The sequence below is a fragment of the Sorghum bicolor genome, chromosome 4 (assembly GCF_000003195.3).
Source record: "Sorghum bicolor cultivar BTx623 chromosome 4, Sorghum_bicolor_NCBIv3, whole genome shotgun sequence".
In the NCBI taxonomy this organism is placed as follows: domain Eukaryota; kingdom Viridiplantae; phylum Streptophyta; class Magnoliopsida; order Poales; family Poaceae; genus Sorghum; species Sorghum bicolor.
Window position 1 is genome coordinate 67,926,149 of NC_012873.2, and position 13,120 is coordinate 67,939,268.

General features: G+C 47.0%; 3 protein-coding genes across 6 annotated transcripts; 2 read left to right on the plus strand and 1 right to left on the minus strand.

The window, feature by feature from the left end:
• On the plus strand, positions 2,289-4,909 carry LOC8055333 (probable pectinesterase/pectinesterase inhibitor 17). Its single transcript, XM_002453021.2, has 2 exons — positions 2,289-2,788; positions 3,500-4,909. The coding sequence occupies exons 1-2, from the start codon at positions 2,401-2,403 to the stop codon at positions 4,252-4,254; spliced, it is 1,143 nt and encodes a 380-aa protein (XP_002453066.1). The 5' UTR covers positions 2,289-2,400; the 3' UTR covers positions 4,255-4,909.
• LOC8059703 (4-coumarate--CoA ligase-like 3) lies at positions 5,322-7,438 on the plus strand. Its single transcript, XM_002453022.2, has 3 exons — positions 5,322-6,461; positions 6,615-6,666; positions 7,115-7,438. The coding sequence occupies exons 1-3, from the start codon at positions 5,401-5,403 to the stop codon at positions 7,235-7,237; spliced, it is 1,236 nt and encodes a 411-aa protein (XP_002453067.1). The 5' UTR covers positions 5,322-5,400; the 3' UTR covers positions 7,238-7,438.
• LOC8059704 (acyl-CoA-binding domain-containing protein 4) lies at positions 6,829-12,456 on the minus strand. Of its 4 annotated transcripts, none has more exons than XM_002454760.2 (14): positions 12,109-12,455; positions 11,520-11,597; positions 11,323-11,442; positions 11,120-11,198; positions 10,812-10,873; positions 10,574-10,713; positions 10,355-10,481; positions 9,776-9,890; positions 9,597-9,685; positions 8,929-9,012; positions 8,399-8,728; positions 8,262-8,321; positions 7,973-8,151; positions 6,829-7,281 (listed from the first exon to the last, which is right to left on the minus strand). In XM_002454760.2, coding segments are annotated over exons 1-14 (1,572 nt in total). In that variant the 5' UTR covers positions 12,217-12,455; the 3' UTR covers positions 6,829-7,280. The 4 variants fall into 4 exon arrangements, with proteins under 4 accessions (XP_002454805.1, XP_021315637.1, XP_021315639.1 ...); XM_021459962.1 differs by having other exon boundaries at positions 10,355-10,484; positions 12,109-12,454; XM_021459964.1 differs by having other exon boundaries at positions 6,843-8,151; positions 12,109-12,456.

The window sequence follows — 13,120 nt, forward strand, 5'->3', positions numbered from 1 at the left end:
GAGCTGATCGAGGGCGCAATCATACATGCATAATGCATGAACGAACATGCATGATGCAAACAGGGAAGATATATGCTAGCTAGCTAGCTGCCTGCTTAGTTTGGCTCATCCATCTCATGCATGCCGTGCCGACCTAGTGACCTACCCCCGGCCGGCCTAGCCTATATATAGCTAGCCTATAGCTTCTCCAGCGAGCTAGCTAGCTCGTACTAGTACTGCTTTTTTTACTTTTTAATTTTGGCGCACAGTAATATATACACCCAATAATGCATGTATGTGCTTTGTGTCGTGTCAGCGCGAGCGAGGTCGGTTTGAGCGATCGAGGGATGGAAGTATATACGGGCTGGGCCGGGCCGGGCCGGGCCGGGCCGCGAGCATCCAAACAGACATACATATCTTGATCCGTAATATTTTTAATCGAGACAAATAAAAAGGTGTGTGTTCAGCAACTAAAAAAAAAATCTTTTGCGAGATGTTTTCGTTTTTTCTTCCGATTCGGGCAGCATTTACATACTGCCACCTCGATTAATACCTCGGATTAACCGAGTCGGTTATTTTCTATTATCTGAGACAGACAATAATGTAATATAACTGCCTCGGTTAATACCTATTAACCAAAGCGGGCATTATAACGTAACCGTCTCGGTAAATCCATTAACCGAGGCAGCCCATCTCCTAAAATAGTGGCCCAATAGGCAGCCCATCTCAACCCGATAGCAGTCATCATATAAATATGGAGCTAGGGTTTCCTTCTCTAACCCATCTCTCACTCCTATCTCGTTGCCCCTCCCAATCCTCTCCCCTCCAATCCTGTCGCCCCTTCCCTACCAGCAACACCCCCTCCCCTCCTCCCATTGGCCCGGTAGCGCCCCCTCCGCTCCTTCCTCTGGTCCGACGCAGCGCCCTCTCCACCTTCCCCCTAGTTGACGCTTCAGTGGCTCCTTGAAAGCGACGCGGGCGTGCCCGACAGGCTAGAATGACATAGATCACGCACCTGCTAGCGCGGCCACGCGAGCACGGTGGCCCGACAGATCAGAGGCCTAGCCTCGCCCCTCCGCGATGGCGCCCTCCTCCACCATGCCTTCCACCACCTCCTTCCACGACGGCGCCCCTCCAGTCAAAGGGCTCGTGGATCCGCCCTTGGGGGTTGCACATCCGGCAAGCTCGCTGGTGGGCCAGCCTTTTCTCCGAGCGCGGATCCAATGTGAGCGGTGGAGTGGCTCCATATCTAGCGTCGGGGAGCGCGCAGGGGGTGGCGGTGGGCTCAGAAATGGGCACGCCGGTGGGCTCTGTTTTTTTTTTTGTTTTTTTAATTCATTAACCGAGACGGTTAAGGCCACGATTAACCGTGACCTTTGATCCGAGATGGTTACAAAAACTGCCTCGATAAAGGATTTTTTCCTGCCTCCGTAAAAAATATGTAGTAGTGGCAAGCTCTGCCCTGCTCGCCACCGCAGTCGGGGGAGAAGGCCCTGCCCCGCGCGCCTTGATCCGCCGCCACCACGATCCGATCTACTATAGCCGCGTCTCAGTCCACCACCACCGCGACCCGATCCACCCCCACAACGGCTAGATCCGCTACCGCCGCCGCAACCGGATCAGTTGCCGAGTGGCCGCCACGGTAAATAAATTAACCGAGTAAGAACCGCCTTGGTTAAGCCATGATTAACCGTGACCAAATAAAAAAAAAACCCGCTTCGATCGGTCTCCGATCCCACACTGGTCACACTACTACAGCACACGCTTTACCATATTATACATAGCTTCATGGTATGTAGACGTACATATAACAATTAAAGGAGGAATAATCGTCTTGTGCTCTAGTACATGCTGCATGCATGGATGTCGATCGATCTCGACTAGCTAGCTAGTAGTGTGTAGTACTACGTACGTAGCAGTAGCTTTAGAAGTAGGGGACAGGGAGGATCAGAGGATGGTCTCCATCTATATTGTACGAATCGCGATCTTGTATGTACGTTGGTCAATCACGAGGTATATTCTTTTTAATTTCGATCAGCGTTTACATAATAACTATTGTAATAGTGATTTAATTATGTCGCATGATGCATGCCTTGAACGAAATTGCATCTAGTGTACCAATAATTAAGCAGTGGAGTGGCGAGATCGATGGATTAGCTAGAAAAGCTCATTGCATTGTTGGTGTCATAGAAAGGAGAGGAGGAGAGGTACGGTGTGACCCTGGCCCGGGCCAGTCCCTATATATATATATATATATCCGATCGACACTGCTGCTGGCGGGGCGTGCTGGTTGTTGTTGAGTGGTCAAGTAAGCGAGAGAGAGCTGAGTGGCGAGATCGATTAGCTAGTAGTGACAGTGAGCTGAGTGATCACACGCCTCGATCGATCGGTTGGTCGGTTAGCTAGCTAGCTAGCGCACGCATGGCTGCTGGCGGCAGATGGTCGCTGGCGGCGTTGGCCTTAGTTGCCATGGCGGTGGTTTCTGCTGCTGAGACCTGGCCGCCGGCTCCACACGCAGTGGTGGCAAGGAAACGGCCGGGTGATTGCCGGGGTGTTGCGGACGCGCACTGCCACGGCACCATCGGAGAGGCTCTCAAGGACGAAGCTGCGGCGCTCCGTGTGACGACGGGAGCGAAGAAGGGGCACGTGCCGCGGCTTGTCATCCTCATCACAGCCGGCGAGTACAAGGAGCAGGTGCACATCACCCGACGGAACGTCGTCCTGCTCGGCGAGGGCAGAGGCAAGACTATCATCTCCGGCAATCTCAGCAACAGGACGGGGACGGAGATGTACATGACGGCCACAGTCAGTAAGTGTTCTGTCCTGTTCGATATGTTGTGTTGAATATATATATATATATATATATATATTCCGTACGTATATATATGCAGTTCGTCCTCTTCCGGCCGGTATATATATATATATGGTAGTCGTCCGAGGCCTCATTATTGCTGCGCGCATTTCGTGCAACAAGGAGAAAGAGATCATGCATTATTGTTGATGCAGCAGTGCTGTACTGCTGTTTTGTATGAGAACAACGTAAAGAACGAAATTAAATACAGAAGTTGCTATGTGCATGTTATACATAAAAAAACACGTGACCTGATCGAACCACAAACATATTACTCAGTAGTTGATAAACAGTGTGGATAACTACTGCCACATGTAATTGACAATATTCCCCAAACACTAGTATTTCAATAGTGCTGGCAATGGTTTTCTATTCAGTGAGAGTATATATAAGCCATAAAACAACACCAAATTTAAAATCATGTATACAATTAATCTATTCAGTGAGTGTATATAATCTACTCAGTAGCAGGAGATAATCTACACACACGCGTCCGGGGCCTCATGCTGCGCGCTCTGCTAGCTACTGCTGCTGCTGCTCATATGCCATATATATACGTACCATGCAATATATAACAAGGACAACAATATATAGTAATAATTAGCGACTATTAACTAACTAACTAACTAATATTAATACTCTGCTACGTGCACTGTTGCATGCATGCAGATGCTCTGGGGCACGGCTTCGTCGCCCAGAATCTTACAATCCTCAACAGCGCCGGGCCCGATGGAAAGCAAGCTGTGGCGCTGAGGTCCAACTCCCATAGATCGGTGGTATATGGTTGCAGCATTGAAGGGTATGAGGATACACTGTACGCAGAAAACGGCGCGCAGGTATACCTGGACACGGATATCTACGGTACCGTAGATTTCGTGTTTGGGAACGCGAGAGCGGTGTTCCAGCGCTGCCGCATCCGGGTGCGGGAGCCCCTCAGCGGCAAGCATAATGTAATAACTGCCCAAGGCTGCAACAATAAGACGTACCAAGACTCGGGGTTCGTGTTCCACCGATGCACGGTGGAAGCGGACCCGAACCCGATTCGGGATCCAGTCAGCGGTGAACCCATCGGGTTCCAGAACCTCACTGGCGTCGAAACCTACCTTGGCCGGCCACACCGGAACTTTTCACATGTGGTTTTCATGCAGTCGGAGCTGGGCGCCATCGTCCACACCGATGGATGGGTGGCGTGGGACAAGAACCACGTCATCAAGGAGACGACGGAGAGTGTCAAATATTTGGAATTTAACAACACTGGTGCTGGAGCGGACACGGCCAGACGCGTCAACTGGACTGGCGTACAGGTCATCCACGACGCGGCCCAGGTGACAAAGTACTGCATCGACAACTTCGTCGCGGGCAAGGAATGGATTCCCCAGCAGATCCCATACGACCACGAGATCCCCCGCGGGATCGTCGTCTAGCCTGCCCATCCGCAGCAAGCATCAGTCTCGATCGGTCTCTGGGTCTCTCGCGCGCGGCAGCCTCGCTCATCTCCAGCTGCGCGCGCGGTCGTCCGTCAAGTCGTCTCCATCTGTACGTGTGTGTGTGTGTGTGGGCGCGCTGCACTGCTGCTGCTGCTGTCCCGCCGGCTACATCGAGTCCCTCTCGAGATCTCATGCTGCATGCATGCATTCTCTCCATCCATTGTCATTGGCTTTTAATTTGCTTGCCATGCCATCCATCTACGAGCGAGCGAGCAGCAGTTTGACATATGCCATACCATCTACTCCTCCTAGCTATACAGATCCATCGATCCACGTACCCATCCCATCCATTGCCTGCTTCACTGTACTAGCTTCCTCTCTCTCTCTCTCCTGCGTCCATCTCCCGCCCGCACCGCAGGATGATATCTGATCCGTACGTCGTCAGCTTGAATTGCTTCTGTACCATCACCTGCGGCCCCGCGTGCCCTTACCCTGCCTTGGGTTGGGCCTTGCCTTGCCGCTGCTAGTAATCACAAATAATTGAATCCGTACCTACGCCTACAAAGATATATATACCATGGTATTTGTATTATTGTTGTACATATATTTTCCTCTCTTTTTTTCGCCAAAGTGTTGTACATTTGTGCGTGCGCGCGCGCGCGCTTAATGTAATATGCGGCATGTATGTTTGGTATTGTACTAGTAATATATATATATATATGTTTGCATGCTGTCAACGACGACGTACTGTATGTATTCACAACATTTTCATTTTGTGGCATGCAGCAGCCTTCTCTGATCTACTACTTAGATAGATAGACAGATAGATAATCTCACCAGCTAGCCTCTAGCAGTCCCCGTACACGTACGTGGTACAAAATCTGGAAGATTGCTCCACAGACTTAAGCATTTAATTTTTTTTTTCGGATGCTCCAGGGTAATTAATAAAGCTTGTGGAGCCGGGTTCTCAATAGAATAGAATAGAATCGTGGCTTGGCTTGCATTGGCATAGTCGCCGCGCTGTCCGTGACGTACAAAAACAAGCGCGGACTTCCACCACCACGCCCCTTTCTTCCTTGCTTTAAATTTAGAATTCCCTACCAGCTAGCGCCGACGACGCGGCAGCAGCCATCGTGCGCGCGCATGGAAGAGCGAGAGCTCCTCCTCCCCGTGGCCGGCGACGACGCGGCAGCCTTCGTGCTGTCCCGCCTGCCCCACCCTGGCACAGCGGCCGCCGACGCTGCCGCCTTCGTCGACGCCACCGCAGGCACGAGCCTCTCTTTCTCCGCCCTCCGCCGGGCCGCGCTGTCCCTCGCCTCCGCGCTACGCCTCGGCCTCGGCCTCCGCCGTGGCGACGTTGTCCTGGTCCTCTCGCACAACTCGCTCCTCCTCCCGCAGGTACTCCTCGGCGTACTCGCTGCCGGCGCCGTCGTGGCGGCCGCCGACCCAGACGCCACGCCCGCCGAGGTGGGTGCCGCCGCACGCGACTCGGGCGCGGTCATGGTCGTCGCCGCGCCCGAGGTGGCCGCGAAGCTCTCCCCCAACGCCATGGGCCTGCCGCCGCTGCTCCTCACGTCGCGCTCGCCGGAGGATCCCGCGGCGCTCTCTGCCGAGGAGCTCATCGACGGCGGTGACCCTGTGGACCCTGCTGCTGAGATGGTGGCCGTGTCCGACGACTCCGATGTGGCGTTCCTGGCCTACCCGTCCGCGACCACGGCCGCCGTCGCCATGACACACGCCGACCTCGTCGCTGCCATAGACCTCGTCGCGGACGGCGGCCGCCGGGTGTGCCTGGCGTCCCTTCCCATGTACAGCGCCCACGGCCTGCCGCTGCTCGCCCTCGGGCTCCCCGCTGCGGGAGTCACCACGGTGCTCCTGCCTCCGCCGTCTTCGGCTTCGCAGTCCGATGCGAGGGCGGCGAGAGAGGCGGTGGCCGCGCACGCGGCCACGGACTTCGTGGCGACGCCTGACGAGGCGGAGGCAGCTCTCGCCGCTCCCGTGCCGCTCGATGGACAGCTGTCCTCGCTGAGGAGGGTGATCGTGGCGCCCACACCGTTGACGCCAGGGGCACGGGAGGAGTTCCGCCGGAGGCTGCCGTGGGTCCAGCTGACGCAGCTGCTGTCCGGCACGCCGGAGAACCAAACGGAGCTGCTGTCGCTGCCACCTGAAGTGATCACGCCACCTACAGGCGCTGCGGTGATACAGTAAGGATTTTTTTTTTTTACTATTATTGTTATTGAGGTGATCACTGTCTCTCTGAGTTTTGACATCAAATCAAATACTTCATAAACATATATTATAGAGAATATGTCATCAGCTTAGCTCAAGTACTAAACATTATTCCGGTTTTCCTTCAGACACAACAGCCTGCCAGCAGACCCAATGTCCGCGACAAACGACGCCTCCTTGGTAAAATATTCTCTCCAAAACAAGAATATACATTTTTTTTTTTGGATAAATGTAACAAGCCATATATATAATCCATGAATGAACATAGAATAGAAATGTGTACAACACGAGCAGGACAATCTCTCTTTTGGTGCAGACGGGAAGAGCAATGCAAAAGGACAGTGACAACAACGGTCTATATATAGTAGCATCCGAGTACAGTATAAACAAACAATGTACTTATATTTCTTCAATTCCAATGAACACCTTACATTGCTTATATAATTTATAGTATGAGTACTCTTGTAATAACCGCCTACCGAAAAGGGGGTATCAGACGACAAAACCAAAGTGCTAGCCGGCTAATAATCCAATGTGATACAATCTCAATCTTTGGTATACTTGTATGATGCTATGCTCTTACTGTTGAATTATTGTCTAAGACTACCTAGGAAAATTTTTGCACCAGGTGCCACCACCTAAGAAGATAAACAAGATTATTTCAGGGGGCATCTTTTCAAGATCAACCATGAGCAAGATCCTGAGGAAGCACCCGGAGACTGGGAACAGACAAGCTGCCTCAAAACTGTAGCAGATCCTCCGCTTTCAATTCCTGTTCGGAAGCTGCTTGTCAACCTGATGAAGCATGATTCAAAAGTTACAATCAGTCAAAATCTAGTATCAAATGTTGAGTTATACAGAAGAAGCTGATAATTTCTACTATCAAATTGTATGGAAGCAGTCCATGAGTTTATGATGTGGATGGGGAAAAGAGATGCAGAGTTTAGCCCCATATTTACGAAGCTCGATCATATAATAATCTAAAATTCAGAAGACCTTCAGATGGAGTTCTAGAGATAGGAAATCACATACGTCTCCCCTAAAGTTCCCGGCAAACATGATTGAGTGTGCCATAAATCTTTGGTCAAAAAGGCTATTCCATCTGCAAGGTTTCTATTATTGTCTTCTGTAAAGTAAAAATAAATGTGAAAAATCCAAGATAATTATGATTTAATGTCCACATCAGCCTTGCATTTTTTTTTTTTGATATTGTAGATGTTAATACTATAAACTTGGCCAACATTAGACATATTTAACTTAGGACAAAACTAAAACAACTTACAATTGGAAACAGATTACAACTTAGCAACAACACTTAATGAAGTGTGCACTAGATAATTCAGGAGTTAGAACTTAGAACTCTATTTGAACAAGTTTCTGACCAAAAAGGTCGTGTGGAATGGAAACCATAAAGCTACAGCTGTAGCTGAAACCCCTGAGTACATCAAATATTGTTCCATCCAAGCATGCTGCAGAGAGGACTTACTATTCATCGTCAGAGACCTCTGCACTACCTGCCACCCACTTCCAAACACCCCCAGATTTTCGTCTCTGAGTAGTTGCAATGGTTTGCTCCACCTGAGATATTTGTTGATGCAGTACGTCTAGTTCATTCTCCAATGAACCAGCAGATTCCAGTCTCTTCCGTGCAGTAGCAATTTGCGACTAAGTTGAGAGATTCATGAAAAAAGACAAGTGATCAGAAGCATAAGAAGGAAACCAGAAAATAGGTATTTTCAGGATCAGCGAATCAATTGTATGTTTAAGTTTAGCACCTCAAGCTTCTGGCATCTTGAACCCTCTGCTGCTAGTTGATCTTGTACTGATTTAAGCTCCTTTGAAAGGGGAAAAGGCAGAGATTGTCAACAAAAAATCAAGAATTCCATATTGCAGAACATAAAGAAAGCTTTACCTTTGCTAATTCACCATATGACAAGTTTGCCATGTCTAGTTTATCCTTCAGTTTTGAGTTTTCATCACGAACTTCTGCCAGTCTGGATGCTAGTTTACCATTCTCTCCATTAAGTACATCAATTTCAGCAACGAACTTTTTGGAATTACTTGCAGGTTGAGCTCTCTTGATGTCAAAATCATCTGTAGCAACAATATCTCTGGTTTTCTCATCTGTACCAGTAATTACAGCATAGGCAGCTGTCACAGAAGCGGCGGCGGCGGCGGCGGCTGGTGATTGAAGAAGACGAGGTTGAACTAAATTTCTTGCCTTGGGTTTCAAAACAAAGATCTGCAGCAAAGTGCTCATTTTTGTCAGATAGTTAAGCATGTCTTTTAACATCAAGAATAGATAACTCAAAGAAACACAGGCACTGAAGCCACTAACATATACGAAGACAATCCCGGAAAATGAGTCTAATATCTGACATTCAACATATGAATCATTAAAAAAAATAGTATGACTAGATATCATTCGCTTAAACTGAGCACCTCGTTGCTGTATTTCCCATTGTAACCGCCAAAGGCAATTAGAACCTTTTCACCATCAACTGTGGTTGAGCAAAGGGTGAGACCCTGTATAAAGTATCAAACAAGCAGAAGTCAAAAGATAGTATTAAAAGTGTGTTGGTAAGTCACAATTTAGTCTTACATCACCACATTTTGCAAAGCCCAAGATCTAAGGAACATGAATGTGTTTCTTAATGGCATATTTGATTGCTGCCCCCAAAAATAAACAGCACACTGTCATTTATTTAGGCTAATGTTGAAACAAAAAGAATTGCAAATGAAAGTACCACAAAGATTGCATGGCATTTTGTAATGGTGTTTGCAAGAGTAAAAGTTAAACCTGATTGTAAAGAATTAAGCCATCCCTAATATCTATCCACAAAAGTATTGTTACCAAATCTAGACAATTGTTGGAAAAAAAAGGAAAACAAGAGTTAGATGTGAATAATCATGATAATATGATATTTAGTAAATAAGTAGTGTACAGAAGGCAAAAGAAAAAGTTGTCAATGTGAGTCTATTTCATTTTTACATCCATGAACTTGAGACATGAAATTGCAGATGGAATGCTGCTACAAGACTACCTTACTTTAAGGTGAGTTTAGCTAATTCCAGAACTAGGAAACACAATTGCACCAAATATTTCTTACCTCACAAGCTAGAGGATCTCTAGCTGAGACGCTGGTGACCACTGACCACACAAACTTGGAAGCATTCATTACAACTGTATCAGTGGAACCTGCAACATGTGCATTTACATAGATACTAGATCATAAGTAATTATACCAAAAATAATATAAACACTAATTGCACATCCTGTGTACATTACCATTTGCATTATCTCCACCACCAACAATGTACCAGTTTTCATCAATCATAGCACCAGCATGACCACTTCTAGGAGTTATATGTGCTCCTTGGGCATCAGGTTGAGACCACTCCAGCTGTTAGCACAAGAAATTACTTAAGCGAGTATTGAAAGTATATTATTCATTCCTATGTTCATTAGAGTCTTCAAATTTAATGTTAAACTTCATAGAGAGAGAACATAGACTTGATCCATCTTGTAAAAGTACGGTGTAATTTGCTTAGCATGTCTGCATGTCACCTTAATACCTTATGGCATACAGCAGCTTCTTTTAGACATAGTGAAATGGAGTCCTACCATATCAATGGATTGTAATTAATATTAACTTCGTAAAGTTTTTGAATTTGGAAGTCCTACTAAAACCAAAAACTACTAGTATGTGTAAAATGATTTGAAAGAACTCATAAGCAATCAAAGAACAAGATTCAAAGATGAATTGCCACAGATGCTTGTTTTTGTAAACTTATTCGAAGTTCCAAAGTATATAAGAACACAAATGAACTTGTGTAACCTAACTCGTAAACAGCATTCAGTACTTACAGTTTGCAAATCAAGTAGGTAAAGATCATTGAAGCATGTAGAGTGAGAAGAGCCACCAAAGATCAGAAGATACTGGTCAGTGTAAACAGCAGCTGAATGATCGTACCTAGGAGCCGGACCACCTTTCCTACTTCACAATAGGAAAGCAAAACAATAATCTCAGTAAGAGCTTGGAATTACACAAGGATATTTTCAGTATAAGCTGTACATAATTCTTACTCCGATTTGATTTCTTCCCACATCATTGTCTCCAAGTCAAGTATATGAAGATCATTCAGTAGCCTTCTCTTGTTATCCTCTCCACCAAACATTAGTAATCGAGAACCAAGTAGGGATACAGATTGGCCACCTCGAGCTGTCTAATGCAAAGTAAAGAAAAAAACCAATAGAACTCAGCAAGGTCCCAAGTTCACTTACAAATCAGTTTGTTTTTAAGTGCAAAAGAAAGGATTCTTACTGGAACTTTTCCATAAGTATCAACAGCAGACCAGCTATTGGCTTGCACATCAATAAGCCAAACTGCATCCAGAAATTCAGCACTATCAATTACAATCAGTTTGGTTCTTGTAGAACTGAAATCACTCCAATAAAATTAACAAGCAACAGGCGATGTTTTGGGAAAAGGGGTACATCAACGAAGCACAAACAACTGAATTACTTGTGTACTGAGAACTATATGTGCGTCAAAGGAAATCTATTATCTCACATTTTTCTGCTCTAAGTTTAGTGTGTTACAAAAAATGTAATGGTTTTATGAAGAAATACCTGAAACCTTATTTGATGATGATGATGATGATGACCTCGTGTTTCCAGCTACAACCACAAGATAGTTTTTCCACTTGACCTGAGCAAAAAACAACGGACAACATAGATCATAACAGCTGTTTGGATCGAATGAGTGAATGGGGCTATGGGGCTACAAAACAGTAGGAAAAAAATCCATTAAAAAGGAAGGATTGTATGCTTACCAAACTGTGGCCTGCTAATGCTGGGAATGATCCACCTGCGGCATTGTTTTCATGATTCAGCTGGTTTGAGTCTCTAGTAGGGTTTAACGCTGACCACGTGGATGTCCTAAAATCAAAAACCTGCCAAACGTGTCCAAGTTTGTTCAAATATAGGTAATGGAAAACCGTGAAGGACGAGATTTAGTGGCGTGGCAAACCTGGACATCTGATAGAGATCGGCCGTTGCGACTCCCTCCGACCACGTACAGCTTGTCTTGGACCACTTGCGCAGCATGCTGTCACATATCAGCACACTTGAGGAGTGAAGGCGGTAACCGAAGCAGAGGGTTCAATCAACGGACAACACACCATGGCCAGCACATCTAAATCGTTCCGTCATTCACCCTGCCGTCCCGTCCTAGCGCAGTATAGACACATGGCATGGAAATCACTGCTTGATGGGTCAATGTCCCTCGACCCTCGTGAGCTAGGCGAAAACTAGCCGCTAGACATAAACGGGACAGACACAAAAAGGCAGAGCTAGGGCGCGGTTCCTGCTGCATTCTGCGGCAGGCGGGCCATCTGTTTGCACACGGATCGAATTTCTACCCAGTAATGAATATGAAGGTGATGATGATGACGGCTGTACACTAGGAAGGTTCCTCGTACTGCTGGCCACGGAATCACAGCGAGATCGCCGACAGACAGCAACGGTAATGGTGACGAGGAAATCGATCGAATGATACAGTAGTAGGTTTAACAACAGAAGCAGCAGCAGCAGAGAGGCCGGAACCGCTCGTGCCGTACCTTATAGCGCGCGGGCGGGCGCGGCGAGCCCCCGGCGGGGCTCAGCAGCACCCATTGGTGGTACGGCGCCGCGGCGAGGCCGGCGTCACCGTTGATCCCCTCTCCCATTCCCCCACCGACGCCCCACCCCCAACCCACCTGGGATCGATGGATGGATGGATGGATGGATGGGTGGATGAATCTGGGCGAGACTGATCCGGGTGCGGGGATTCACTGAGACTGATTCCTTGGCTGGGCTAGGAGAAACGGACTTGGATCTGAGGTGAGGGGAGGTAGTGGAAGAGGGCTCGGAGTCGCCGCGCGCGTGCGTGCGTGCGTGTCACGTCCGTTCCGTTGGCCAGTAGGGGCGACGGAACGGAACGGCGAGACACTTCATTACGCTTCGTCAGGGCAGACACGTAAACCCACCCTGTGAAAACGTATTCGGCTCTGGCGCCAGGTTCGGCAGGGAGCCCATGATTGATTGATAGCTTCGACGTCCTACGAAGTTGTACCAAATAGGCACTTATAATCAAAACATATTCGCTAATCTGAAAAGTTATGGTTAAAAGTTAGTACTATTTATTGATTTTTTTATAAGAAAAATATATTGTTGGTTGATAGAAAAAAAATACGGCTTACAAAACAAACAAACAAACAAACAAACAAACGGAGTCCAAAGAGATGAACATCTTCTTCTGATGGTAATTGGCATATTTATTAGTACACAAACTTGACCTGCACCTTCTAAAAAAAACTAACCTTCACCGTTTTTGTTGGCACTAGCTTCGGGATGACTCAAACAAATCATGCAAAAAAAACTATTACACGATTGACTACAGGTACATACATTGTACTCGGTAATCTATATGAACCTATATACTTCCTTCATTACAAAACAAAAATACGATTCTATATTTAGGATGAGTCAGACTTTCATAAATTTGATCACATTTACAATGCTTATATCTTTACTATAAAAATACATTTTATAGCTAATCTAATAAAATTTATTTAGTATTACAAATGCTAG

What these genes read in the sequence shown, in the direction of transcription:
- LOC8059703 (XM_002453022.2), top strand. Translation starts at nt 5,401, where the DNA reads ATGGAAGAGCGAGAGCTCCTCCTCCCCGTGGCCGGCGACGACGCGGCA. An exon ending in ACAGGCGCTGCGGTGATACA is followed by an intron (nt 6,462 to 6,614) that starts GTAAGGATTTTT and finishes GTTTTCCTTCAG; the next exon opens with ACACAACAGCCTGCCAGCAG. An exon ending in CGACAAACGACGCCTCCTTG is followed by an intron (nt 6,667 to 7,114) that starts GTAAAATATTCT and finishes TTTTTGCACCAG; the next exon opens with GTGCCACCACCTAAGAAGAT.
- LOC8055333 (XM_002453021.2), top strand. Translation starts at nt 2,401, where the DNA reads ATGGCTGCTGGCGGCAGATGGTCGCTGGCGGCGTTGGCCTTAGTTGCC. An exon ending in GTACATGACGGCCACAGTCA is followed by an intron (nt 2,789 to 3,499) that starts GTAAGTGTTCTG and finishes GCATGCATGCAG; the next exon opens with ATGCTCTGGGGCACGGCTTC.
- LOC8059704 (XM_021459962.1), bottom strand. Translation starts at nt 12,216, where the DNA reads ATGGGAGAGGGGATCAACGGTGACGCCGGCCTCGCCGCGGCGCCGTAC. An exon ending in TGGGAAGAAATCAAATCGGA is followed by an intron (nt 10,485 to 10,573) that starts GTAAGAATTATG and finishes CCTATTGTGAAG; the next exon opens with TAGGAAAGGTGGTCCGGCTC. An exon ending in ACCTACTTGATTTGCAAACT is followed by an intron (nt 9,891 to 10,354) that starts GTAAGTACTGAA and finishes TTGTGCTAACAG; the next exon opens with CTGGAGTGGTCTCAACCTGA.